The sequence below is a fragment of the Tilletiaria anomala genome (genome assembly GCF_000711695.1).
Source record: "Tilletiaria anomala UBC 951 chromosome Unknown K437scaffold_1, whole genome shotgun sequence".
Lineage (NCBI taxonomy): Eukaryota > Fungi > Basidiomycota > Exobasidiomycetes > Georgefischeriales > Tilletiariaceae > Tilletiaria > Tilletiaria anomala.
The window spans coordinates 253,791-265,380 of NW_013547021.1; the positions used below are offsets into that span (position 1 = coordinate 253,791).

Sequence of the window (11,590 nt, forward strand, 5' to 3'; positions counted from 1 at the left end):
CACACTGCCCCACTGCCTCTTGGCACATTTTCGGCAGCTCCACAGGATGTTTCCTGGCTGACGTTCTTCTGGCTTCTTTTCCCCGATTCCACGAGATTCCACATGATCCGCCGGGCTCTGCTCTGGTGCGAACGCACGCGACCTGTTTGCCTGCCCTGTCTGAGCCTTGCCCATTGGACTCCAAGTGAGTGAGCGTGTGCCTCTGTGCACGGCGCTCCCATCGCTCGCACCGGTGCAGATCAGCCACCCTGCTCACTCGCAGTAGAGCGACAGCAGCATCCGCCAGCGCGTTCCTCCTCTCCCCCTTTCCTTGTTCTGCCTGGATCCCAAGCATATTACAACACCCCTTCGCCCTTCCTCACTTCCTCCCTCCATCCATCTCTACCACCCGCATTCATTCCCTGCCTGGCCCACCTTTCATCCCATTTGTCAACTTCCGCAAAAAGAAGAAAAAGCTCAAGTCACGATGCGCTTCACTGTCACCGCCGCCACGTTCGCCTTGCTTGCCGCATACGCCGCCGCTCAGTCCGGCCTGACGATCAACACACCCAGCAGCCTAATGTGAGCCGAAGCGCAGGCAGTAGGAGCAGGAGCAAGAGGGGCATATCGCTTACACTGCTTCCTCCCTCTATCTGATATCATCCGCTCTCGCCCAGCGTTTGCGTCCCCTCGCTGATCCAGTGGAACGGGGGCCAGGGTCCGTACTTCCTCACCGTCAACCAGGGTGGCAGCCAGTCTGTCATCCTCGAGACGCTAGTCAACGGCCAGAACCAGACGTCGTACACATGGAACGTCAACCTTTCCGCCGGCACATCTGTCACGCTCGCCATCCGCGACTCGACGGGCGCGACGAACTTTGCCCAGGCGGTCACCATCCAGGCCGGCAGCTCTACATCATGCATGAGCAGCTCCGCGTCTAGCTCGTCTTCGCACTCCTCAACGTCGTCGTCTGCGCCGGCGACCACCAGCTCGACGACCGCGTCTTCGTCGACTACCATCTCGTCCACCACCAGCTCCACCAGCTCCACCAGCTCTACCCCTTCAGCTACTTCATCGGCTCCCAGTGTGTGAGTGTGAGGGCGCGTCCTTGTCTCTCTTCGAGCGTGCTTGCCTTCTGTGGCTTTTCTGAAGGGACGGAGGGGAATTGGCGGGCTGGGATACGGGACACAATCGAGTAGACGCGGTCTGGCGGTCTGCTCGAGCCTGCAAAGATGGCAAATTTAATATACGCCGATTGCTCTTGCAACATGACTTCAACATCTAACTGAGCACTCCCATGAAAAGTTGAAGACGGACAGCGGGAAGCGGTCAAGGTGGAAGGGGTGTGGTACGTGGTATAATTGGAAAATTTGAGACGACAGCCAAGCGAGGAAGAAGCTCCCAAGACTCGCATTGGCGCATGTCACTCGCGCGCGGGGGGGGGGGTTGAAGCGCAGCCGGCGCTTGCACATTTACACTTGCAGCTAGAAACTGACATATGGTTTCTTGCCGGCATCCTTTTCCCTCGCCTTGCTACACGCCCCGCTCAGCACTAACGCCGCCACTGCCAACGTCGCCAACGCTGTCGGCGCCTTGGCCGTCGCTGCTGTCGCTGTTGCTCTTATCTAAGCACATGCCCTCGGCTACGGACAGAGCCATGGCCAGCAGTCAAATCGATTGAATCATCCCATTTACATCGGCCTGGCACACAGCACTTCCGGGATGAGGATGAGGATGCTCATGTGAACGGCGTGGGGGTACGGTTGCGCTACGGACAATGATTCGCTATGCAAGAGCGAGCAAGCTCCTTTCTGCCTCGCCTGCACATCAACCCATGATGGCCAATCAGCACCTTGGCTTTTCGCTTCGTTTGGTTTTCTTTGGCTCACTCTTTCTGCACCCTCCACTTCGTCGTTTCATTTTACATTAGCCCTGTCTACTCTCTTCCGATTTCATCTTCCATCGCGAAAGAAAGAAACGAAACAAGCGCATACACCCCCACCCCGTCATTGCTGGTCGATCAAACTATGTTTTCGTTCTTCTCCCAATTTGATTACTATTATCCATTGATCACACCTCCCAGCCTACGCTGCACGACCTTGTCCGTGTGTTCACAATGCACCTTCTTTAACTCTTTCCGCCCTCGTGTGTAGCTCTTTCGGCTACCGCCGGCGCTCATCTGTCAGGGCCACGCGATCGATCATCGTTCGTTCGTTCATTCGTTAACACCGCATGACCACACCGTCCGCAGCAAGGCTACGTTGTCGCAGACGCGGGGTGCCACCGACGCAACGACGCGCATGGAACACGCGTGGAATATGAGTCTCTCGCGAATCGATTCCCATTGAGTGTCTGTGTTTTTTTTTGCCCCACAGGTGTGGCTACATGCGCACGATGCAGAACAGAATCGCCGACTGAGCGGCAGCGGAGAGTTATATAGAGAGCGGGGAAAGATAGGTGTGGAGTGGTGCGAGGGTCGAAGGCGAGAGCCTGGAGCGAAGAGCGAAGAGCGAAAAGCAATGGAAGAAGGGGAGGGGATGTTGCAGCTGCTGATGTGGATAGTGTTGCAAAGCCAGCCAGCTCACGCAGCGCTCGTTGGCGTTTCATCCTCGCTGCCAAGCCCGGTAGCTTATGTCAACTAGGGTCCTTCTTCACCCGTGGAAGATGTTTTGTTGGCATTCCATTATGCAATCCTTTTGTGGCATGCAGGGCCAATCGGGAAAAGGGCCGGATGGAAAATGATACGCAGTGATGTTGATGAGTAGGTAGTGTTCATCCGCGTGGGTCATGTTCTCCTCCTTTTCTTGCTTTTTTCTTGTCTCAGCCACAGGCTGGCAGATAGCATGCTGTCCGGCCGCCAGCTTTAACACCGACGAGGATCAAACTGTCAAATTGTTCTGCCCCGCGTAGCTCAAGCGCCGAATCACCCATCGACAATGTCAGACTTGCGGATCGCTCTGTCTGGCTCTTCATTCTTGAGCGCCTGGCCCTGCTCGCGGATATCCTGGATGCTCTCGTCTCGTAAGATTCCAAGTCCGGACTCTTCCTTTGCAAGCTCTGCAACGTTGAAGGGAGCGGTTCACGGTACCGTGTCATTCAGTTTCGCTTGCTCTCTTTCGCATGCCGAGCGCGGCGAGACGACTCACCAAGGACGTCCTCCAGCGGCACGAGCCCGTCATTGTCCACATCGAGCTTGTCGACGATCTTCTCAAGCACCTCCTCATCGGGGCGATGCTTGATGAGGCGGAGAGCGCTTTCGAGGTCGTCGACGCTGATCTTGCCTGTGGGGCTCGCTTTGATGATGTGCATCCTACTGCCGACATCGCGGTCGTACGCCTCGAGCTGCTCGTCGATCTTCTGTAGCATCTTCGTCACACGCTTGACGAGCGAGCGCGTGGCGGAAGACTGCTGTGAGAGCGCACGAGCAGCGCTTTGCTTGGCCTTCTCGCTCTCTGCTTCCACGGCCTTCTCCGCCTCGGATGCGCCTTGTCCGTCACCCGAGGCTGGAAAAAAAGCTGCCGCCTCCTTACTTGCATCCCCGCGCTTGGTGTTGACACTGTCAGAAGCAAGAGCAGCAGCGTCGGCGAGGCTAGCATCCGCCTCGAGCTGCTCGACCTCGCTGACTTCCTTCATGAGCTCGTTGAGCTCCTCGCGCTCGCGCAGGACGCTGCTTTTGGCGCTCAACAACGCGAGCGCCTCACCGAGCTCGGAAAGCTGCTCGTGCGTCATACGCGCGTCCACTTCCTCCTCTTCCGAGGCCGCTGCTGGCTTCATCGACGAACCGTTGCTGCTCGCCAGTTTGTCCGTGTACCCGGCGGTGGAGACAGAAGATGCGGGCGAGGTTGCAGCAGCGGCGCCTTCGCCTGTGCCCGTGCCAGAAGCCGAGCCTGCAGCGATGGAGCGCGTGTGCAGCTCTCCTGGCGGCAACAGAGCGCGCGCGGCCTCCTCTTCTTCTTCCTCCCTCTGCGCACGTGCCTTCTTCTCGGCGGCGGCAGCGGCGCGCTTGCGCTCGCGGTCCTTCTCGCGTGCCTCCTTCTCTTCTTGCTCCTGCTCTGCCTCATCCTCGATGAGCTCCTCTTGCTCCTGGAGGACCTCAAGGCGCTGCTTGTTGGTCGCACTATCACTGTGCACGTTGAGCTCGGCTTCGTTGAGCAGGTTCGCCGGTAGGCTCGACAGCGTCAGCTCGAGCGCCCTCAGTTGCGGCGTCGCGCCCGCAGCATCGGCGCTCCCCTGCGCGACAAAGTTGAACGCCTTGCTAAGGATGAGCAACGTGCCGCTGATGCGCTGGTGCAAGTGCAGATCGATCCACTGCGACAGCTCCGAGCCCAGGCGCGCGTCCGTCAGGTTCGCCGTGACGATCCCGCGATCTTGGCACGCCTTCTGCAGCTCGTGATGCGACATGTTGTCCAAGCCCTCGGACGCGATGACCATGTCGTCCTGCCGCAGGCGCGAGAGGCGGTTGCGGATCTGATAGCGCAGATAGTTGTCCGTCCCGAACGCGTTGACCTGCATGTAGCGGCAGATCGAGACGAGCTGCGGACGCGAGAGGTTATCGAGCGTCAAGTCGTCATCGAAGAGCCGCGCGACTTTCAACACGTCTTCGCTGGAAGGCGATTCGCCCGTCGAGCGGACCTGACATCCGAAGATAACAGAGAGCAGCGTCAGGCTCAGCATTCGAAATCTCTGATAGTTGCGAGGGTAAGCTCACCTTTCTGAAGAACTCCTTGAACTCATCCTTGCTCTGCAGACGCTCGCTGGCCTGCAAGCCGCCGTCCTTGATGGTCTCCTGGAGGAACTTGGCCATCTCGAGGCGCACCTTGATGAGTCCGCGGCGCTTCTCCTCCTCAGCAAACTTGCTCTCGAACGTGCTGGGAAGCATGTTGGGGAACACCTTGATCGCGACGGGGAGTAGTAGTTCGGCAAAGGGGATGATGACGAACGGAACGAACGGGATCAGGCGCAGGATATCCGCCGTGGTGCGCTTGAGCTGCCGACGCTCGCGGCGTGTCAGGCTGTAGCCGAGCATGACGCGCCGGACGAGTCGCGCGGAAATTGACATCTCCTTGCCGAGCAGCTTGGTGCCGTGCCAGTAGTGCTGTGCCTCATGCTTGATGACGCTCCAAACGCGCCTGAGCAGCGGGCCTTTCGGCTTGGCCTTCTCGTCGTCGGCTTCGGCGACGTCCGTTTCCTTAGAGGACACTTTGGCCACCGACTTGGACAACTGCGTCGTAGCGAACGCAGCGGCCGCAGAAGAAGATGCTGCTTTGTCTGCTACCGTCGAAGTGCCCGCAGAGGCGGAAGCGATGGGCATGCTCTTCGACACAGTCTCAACGGGCTGCCAGCCCTGTCGCTGCTCTGCAGCTGCCGCTTGCTGTGCTGCTGTGGAGGATGATACCGACGACGAAGCAGCCTCTTCCTGCACGGGGGGCCATCTTGTCAGGGCACCCGAGCTTCGAGAGGACGACGACAATGGCGGCGGTCGAGGCGGCGGCGATGCGTCTGCTGATCGGTGTGGTTCGGTGTGTTGCGCCCGCTTGCCGGCGCCGAGGCCCTGGTGGAGATGTGAGATAGCTGCGCTCGCGGAGAGCGCAGGTCGTCGCGCGAGGGAGAAGGAGCGGACGGAGACTGGTCGTGGCTGGCGTCGCTGGTTGCGCAGCGCCGCGGACCTCGCTGTTGTGGTCCCTGATGGTGATGCCGACGCTTGCGCTGCGGCGAAGCTGAGCGCGCCCACTTGCAGCGCAGTCGAAAGGGCTCTGTGCGTCATTCGCGTCGACCAGTGAGCGGCCGCTGTGGAAGGCCCGCTGACCATGCTTCGCCTGATCATGGCTCCAGCGCCAGGTGACGCTCCGGCGCCGAGCAGGCGGAGAACGGTGATGTTGCGTACGCTGCCGTGCGGTCCGGCGGAGTGGCGACTCGCCATGATTCTAGGTTCCGTCGCTGTCACTGCCCAAGAAGAGTCCAAGATAGAGGTGACGAGCACACGATTATATTGAATCGATGGACAGGTTGCTTGATGTTTGGTGGATGGGTCTCGTCCCTGTGAGCAGTTGTTGCTTGATCCGACACTTGGCCTCGCACGTGCCTCGCTTGCTTGTTCGCCTTGCCTCTCTCCGGTCCCCGGTCTCCCTCCTTGACTCTATCCCAAGCGGGAACTCTGCTGGTCGTGGTCGCAGGGCGCAACGAAGGCTCACTGGCTGGCACGGCGTCAGGGACAAGTCGGAAGGGGGGCGCGAGCGACAGTCGGCGATGCATTTGCTTGTTTGATGACGGCAGCGTTGTTGTCCTGTGTCCCGTTGGTCGGTCGCATCCTTCCTTCGCAGGTCCCAACTCACAGTGCCTGGCAATGCCGCTTTCTCTCCATGCAAGTCACCGCCCGCCTCCTTCTTCTCTTCACACGCCGAGAGCCACCGCACTGGCCACCCACCCCCGATCACAGCTCATCACAAACACCCAGCGACCCATTTCATTTCGGGGGCACTCTCCCCTCACTCGCTCGGCTGGCTTCTCAGTTCCGCTTCCGCTCGTTCCGCCTGGGTGTGCTTGGGTTTACACAGTACGCGTGCCATGTTGCACTTGCACCGAATGTCTCCCACGCCTCCAGAGTCGGCGTCGGCTATCACGCCGAATTGACCGTGCACAGTTGGAGAAGCGTGTCATGCATCATCAAGCTGGAGATATGGGAGGAACCCGCTTGGGAAAGGGGTTGGGGTATGGCATGTCCTCCGTAGCGCTGCAGCAGAGAGCATCGCAGTGGCGGGATTTCCCAGGTGAAGTGATTCTCAGGCCCCAGCACCCTGTCAGTCTCTAGAGGGCACAATCATAGCCTGGTCACCGACATGGATGAATTAAATATCTGCACCCATGATGCGGCTCCTTGCCCGCGCTTACTGGTTTACCTCGCCCCCTGGCCTCGTCTGCCGCCGCGAGCAGTCGGCATGCCGTGTCCGATTCCTCCTCATATCTGTCGGCAATCAGCGACAGAGGAGCAGCTCTGTCCGTGACCCGGTCGGCGCTCCACTGCACGCTGCTCATCGACATGCACGTCGACCTGCCCGTTGTCGCGCGCGAGATGTTCGGCAAGGACATCAGCGCATCCCCCTACGACCGCTTACCGTCGTCGGAATTTCCCCCACAAAGGGCACGCCGACATTCCGGGCATGCGCCCACAGCGCTCGAGCAGGTTCCTTGGCATTGCATTTGTGCCGTGTCGCGAAGAGCTCGACGCGGGTGTCAGTGGCGATCCGCGCAAGGACGTTAACGGGTCGACCTGGACCGTGCGAGATACGTGGGACAGGTCGATGTCACAAAGACGCTCGCAGAGATATTCCTGGATGCGAGATGGCACATCTAAGAATAAAATAAAACGGAACGGTTGCGAACCTGACCCCCCCCCTCCCCCTTGATGCATTTGCACAGACGTGGCACTGGCCATGTCACCTGTCAAGGTGCGCTCGAACCTCAAATTAGGCAAGCTGACGCATATCATCGGCGTCGAGGGCGCACACATGCTCGGAAACTCCCTCGAGGTCCTGCGACAATACCAAGCGATCGGCGCGCGCTACCCAACGCTGTCGCACAACTGCCACAATATCTTTGCCAACTCGTGCTCGCCATCGGCGCCCGAGAGCCAAAAGGAGCTGCACGGCGGGCTCAGTGCGCGCAGCCGCGAGCTGGTCGACGAGATGAACCGCCTCGACATGCTCGTCGACCTGAGTCATACGAGCCAGCAACAGCACCGCCGCGCAGAACATGACGCACCCATGCGCCCCCGTCATCTTCAGCCATTCCAGCAGGATGGAGCTCTTCCAGCAACCCAGGAATGTCAGAGACAGCGTGTCGGAGCTCTATACCAGCAGCAACCCATGGTACAAGGGCGACGCGCATAGCAATGTGCTGGCGAGTCACAGTTCTTCGCACAGCAGTGGTCGCTGGCGACAGCGACCACTGCTGTGCGAGGACGACGGAGAGGAAGAGGGAGGCCTCGCCGCGCCGGGCCTCAGTCGAGCGTATGCCGAGCTGGCGCATGCGCAACGGCGTCGTCGCCGCGACGGCGGTGCCCGCATTCAACGGCCTAAACAGCTCTCTGCGCGACGTCTCCGACCACATCGAGCAACTCGCCGCCGTCGTCGGTAGACACCGCGTCGCGATCGGAATGGGCTTGGGTAGATTCTTGGAGCGGCCACCCAAAGGGATTGAAGACGTGCCGATGTATTCGAATGTGGTGACTCATCATACCTTGTCCGTGAAAAGCGCCTTGCTCAGCGTGCTGATTGAGATACGACTCGCATCCCCTGGCTTGCGACGATCGATTTGCGCGCTGGAGGCAAGCATGCAACACGCTACAAAAGCGTCTAGGCAAGAGGCGAGCTGAGGGGGCTTGCGGGCGGCAACCACCTGCGCGTCTGGCACAAGATCGAGCTCGTCAGCCACGTCATGCGCGGGTAGGAGCACATCAATATCAGCATGCGGCTGTATGATTCAATTCCTGGTGTGGGTAAGGGCAACAAGGGGTGGAAGATGCGCGGTAGTCGGGTGCGCCAAGTAGGTCAAGGTTGATATCGACCGTTTTGTAATTAAATGTCGATTCATAAGCAATAGACGAACCTTTTATCTACTTAGATACAATCTGTCGCCCGAGTATGATAGCTTTGCTGTCATTAAAATATCCTGTAACACTCGTGAACCACGGTGCGATCAGAGCGGTGTGTTGGGAAAGCTGAATGGCATGCCGCACTGCCAAAGACTCCTCTCAGCTAACTCTCTCATGTTGTTACGACTCTCTGCCACACCCCACCACTGTCAACTGCGACCCGCCGTGTCCGCTTGTTCGTATTGCAACTCAAAGCTTTCGTCAATGCCTGACGGATGGTCTAGGAGAGCATGCCATGCCACCAAAAAAGGCTAGCTCGGTCAACGGCAAGTCGTTACTCGTAGCATCATCAACCTCACTACGGACTCGCGCCCTTGCCTCCAAGGTCGGCCACGACCGCAATGGGAAAGCACGCAACGATGCTCCTCTCACTCCATTCGAAGGCTCACAAACGTGGACGAGTGTAGTACCTGCTGTTCAAGAACTCGTTTCCAGCTCGATTCCTTCGCCAGGCCTGTCTCCTCGAATCGGGGCCATCTTTTGCTTACCACCCGAAGAGAGCAGCGCCTTCCACCCCGCGACTGCACCAGCCATCACTGGAGGTCTTACGGTTGTACGGCGCATAAACAAGAATGCACTTGTTTCCCTGCCTGCGGATAAGGTTGCTTTCGGGGTAGCGCCAGGTTCGGCTCGGGGTATACCGCTCCGTCCACACACCAAGCCGAGAGGAGCCATGGAGACGCGTGGGCATCCCGCTGCAGGTCAGTACGGGCTTTTCGCATGCACGCGGATACCCCCCAGGACGGCTCTGGCGCCGTACCTAGGCGTCGTGCATACCGAAGACGAGAGCCGCGAGGAGAGCGAGTACGACTTGCGTGTGTGGGCGACGGCCGCTCGGTCCAATCCCTCAGCAGAAAGTGGGGACGGGGAAGAAGAGCTGGAGCGTATCCCACTGGGCATCGACGCAACGCACGCAGGGAGCATCGCACGCTTCGTCAACGACTACCGCGGCATCCTCGTCCGGCCGAATGTCTTCTTCCAAGACTGGGCCGCGCCCGTCGCAGCAGAGCATCGCGAAGCGTTCCAGCGCGCGTGTCCAGGCGAAGAGGCCATCGTGCGCGGCATCGGACTGTTCACTGGCGCGCATTGGATCGAGAGAGATCAGGAGCTGTGCGTGAGTTACGGCAAGGGATTCTGGCATGCTAGGATAGATGGGTAGATACAGCTGGATAGCATGGATCAAATTGGAACGGACGAAAGTCCGTGATTCATTAACATCTAATGTGCCAAATGTCGTTCACATTGGAACTGGAAAGAGCGCGCACGCCATCACTCAGCACCACCACCCTTTCTCGCACGCTATCCAATCCACCTTGCCGCCGTGCTCCGCGCCGTACCATGCGATACAGGGCAAAGATTTGCTCGTCCTCGTGACCAAGTTTGCGCCGGCCAATTCGCTCGTTAGACGCTCTGCATCTGCCACGGTCGGATTCTCTGCATCTGCAACGCCTGCTGCAACGAGGTCAACGTTCCAGGCAACGATGCGCTTGAGGCCCTCTTTCGAAGCAGCCGCACGCGCCGCAGCGACGAGCGCCAGCAGCTCTTCCCTGCTGCTGAAACGCAGGCGCAGGAAGATGAGCTCCAGCGTATTCGGCTGATAGTTGTACGCCCAGACTGCAAATGCGTTGCTGAGCCCTTCGACCCGCGCGCCCCAGACTGTCGGCGATCGCCCCGCGCGGGAAGCGTAGAACTTGCTCCGCGCGATGCTCCACCGCCACGCGAGGCCCTGCGGATCGGACAGGGTGAAGCGCACCGCTTGCGGTCCGCCGAGGTGGCGCGGCGCTGGTTGTGCTATCTCTTGCCGCAGGACAGACTCGTCGGCCGTTGCCAAGGCCGGTATATCGGCTTCTGTGACGGCTGTGGTGGATGGAGCTTTGGCCGATATAATGGCCTGCATACCCCACTCTAGCTGGTCCGCCTTGTTTACATGCCACCCTAGAGGCTCATAGAATCTGCAGGGAAGGAATGTAGAGCCATCTCGTCAGTTGTGCTGCTTCGTTGAACTGGCCTGACAAATGTAATCACTTTCCAACATCGCTGAATAAGAACGAAAGAATACCGTCTTTTCCATATCGACCTGTTTCCTCGACAATTCCAATAGAGGGGGGAGACGCAGGTTGTATTTGTCCATGCAGCAGCTTCATGAGCATTGCAGCATAGCCCTTGCGGCGTTTCTGGGCCGGTACAAAGACGGACGCAATAGAGTAGCTGATGGCCGTAACTGGAATCTCATTCTCGGGGTGCCTAATCATAATCTTTCTGCGATACTGCGGCGGAAGAAATGCAGCCATCAAGCTGAGGTCGGCGCTATCTTCGAAATCATTGGCCATGTATGCTCCTCACAGTTTCGCACGCGGCGAGAAAGTCTAGCGTTTCCTCGTCCCCTTTGGGGACAAGGACCCTGCATGGGTTGCCGGTGGTCATTCACCATCATTTCTAGCTTCTACACGTAATCTCGAACGAGCTCACCATCTTCGTCTACCCCCATCGCCATTCCTCGCAAATGGCTGCGAGTCGAGCATGTCTTCCCTTTCGGAAAACTGCTCCAGCGTCATCCCGACGCCCCATTCTACCGATTCCCTCTTGCGCGCTTCTGCATCCTGCTCAGGCGTCGCAAGACAGACGGCGTACGAGTCCATGCTGTGCAGTGTCGCACCGTTTTAGTCTGATCAAGTTCAGTTCAAGCGTGTAGATACATGAAGGAGGGACTCTTCACCATGAGGAGTTTCGAGGGACGAGTCACGAGATGCCTAGCAAGGACGGATGATGGAAGTATTACTTCAATGACTGCCAGTTCTACAACCCACAACAACAGAATGCAACATGTAGTTTGCAAGGAAATAGGTCACGTGATACTCCGCAGTGTTGTGCTTTCTCGCGCCTCATGGACGAGACGCGTACCTTGTGTGCCGTTGCCGTGTCTTTCTTTTTCGCCCTCTGGTGCTACTTCCAAGTCATCAA

The 11,590-nt window shown here is 58.7% G+C and overlaps 5 protein-coding genes across 5 annotated transcripts; 3 read left to right on the top strand and 2 right to left on the bottom strand.

Moving 5' to 3' along the window:
- Positions 1–466: 466 nt before the first annotated feature.
- Positions 467–1,608, top strand: K437DRAFT_265638 (uncharacterized protein; the record flags this gene model as incomplete). The annotated part of the gene is made up of 3 exons (XM_013390982.1): positions 467–561; positions 657–1,067; positions 1,530–1,608. The coding sequence occupies 3 exons, from the start codon at positions 467–469 to the stop codon at positions 1,606–1,608; spliced, it is 585 nt and encodes a 194-aa protein (XP_013246436.1).
- Positions 1,609–2,902: 1,294 nt separating this feature from the next.
- On the bottom strand, positions 2,903–5,290 carry K437DRAFT_277082 (LETM1-domain-containing protein; the record flags this gene model as incomplete). The annotated part of the gene is made up of 3 exons (XM_013390983.1): positions 2,903–3,036; positions 3,126–4,611; positions 4,688–5,290. The coding sequence occupies 3 exons, from the start codon at positions 5,288–5,290 to the stop codon at positions 2,903–2,905; spliced, it is 2,223 nt and encodes a 740-aa protein (XP_013246437.1).
- A 2,119-nt stretch (positions 5,291–7,409) lies between these two features.
- K437DRAFT_260505 (Metallo-dependent hydrolase) lies at positions 7,410–8,350 on the top strand (the record flags this gene model as incomplete). The annotated part of the gene is made up of 2 exons (XM_013390984.1): positions 7,410–7,800; positions 7,887–8,350. The coding sequence occupies 2 exons, from the start codon at positions 7,410–7,412 to the stop codon at positions 8,348–8,350; spliced, it is 855 nt and encodes a 284-aa protein (XP_013246438.1).
- A 967-nt stretch (positions 8,351–9,317) lies between these two features.
- Positions 9,318–9,776, top strand: K437DRAFT_206201 (uncharacterized protein; the record flags this gene model as incomplete). The annotated part of the gene is made up of 2 exons (XM_013390985.1): positions 9,318–9,444; positions 9,505–9,776. Coding segments are annotated over 2 exons (399 nt in total), but the record flags the coding sequence as incomplete, so codon positions are not given.
- On the bottom strand, positions 9,768–11,344 carry K437DRAFT_252948 (uncharacterized protein). The gene is made up of 4 exons (XM_013390986.1): positions 11,099–11,344; positions 10,973–11,030; positions 10,655–10,896; positions 9,768–10,581 (listed from the first exon to the last, which is right to left on the bottom strand). The coding sequence occupies exons 1-4, from the start codon at positions 11,266–11,268 to the stop codon at positions 9,903–9,905; spliced, it is 1,149 nt and encodes a 382-aa protein (XP_013246440.1). The 5' UTR covers positions 11,269–11,344; the 3' UTR covers positions 9,768–9,902.
- Positions 11,345–11,590: the final 246 nt, after the last annotated feature.

Excerpts from the sequence above, each read along its gene's own strand:
- K437DRAFT_252948 (XM_013390986.1), bottom strand. The coding sequence starts at position 11,268 with ATGGACTCGTACGCCGTCTGTCTTGCGACGCCTGAGCAGGATGCAGAA. Across the intron at positions 11,031-11,098 it reads GATGGGGGTAGACGAAGATG|GGTCCTTGTCCCCAAAGGGG; the intron begins GTGAGCTCGTTC and ends CAACCCATGCAG. Across the intron at positions 10,582-10,654 it reads TTATTCAGCGATGTTGGAAA|ATTCTATGAGCCTCTAGGGT; the intron begins GTGATTACATTT and ends CCTTCCCTGCAG.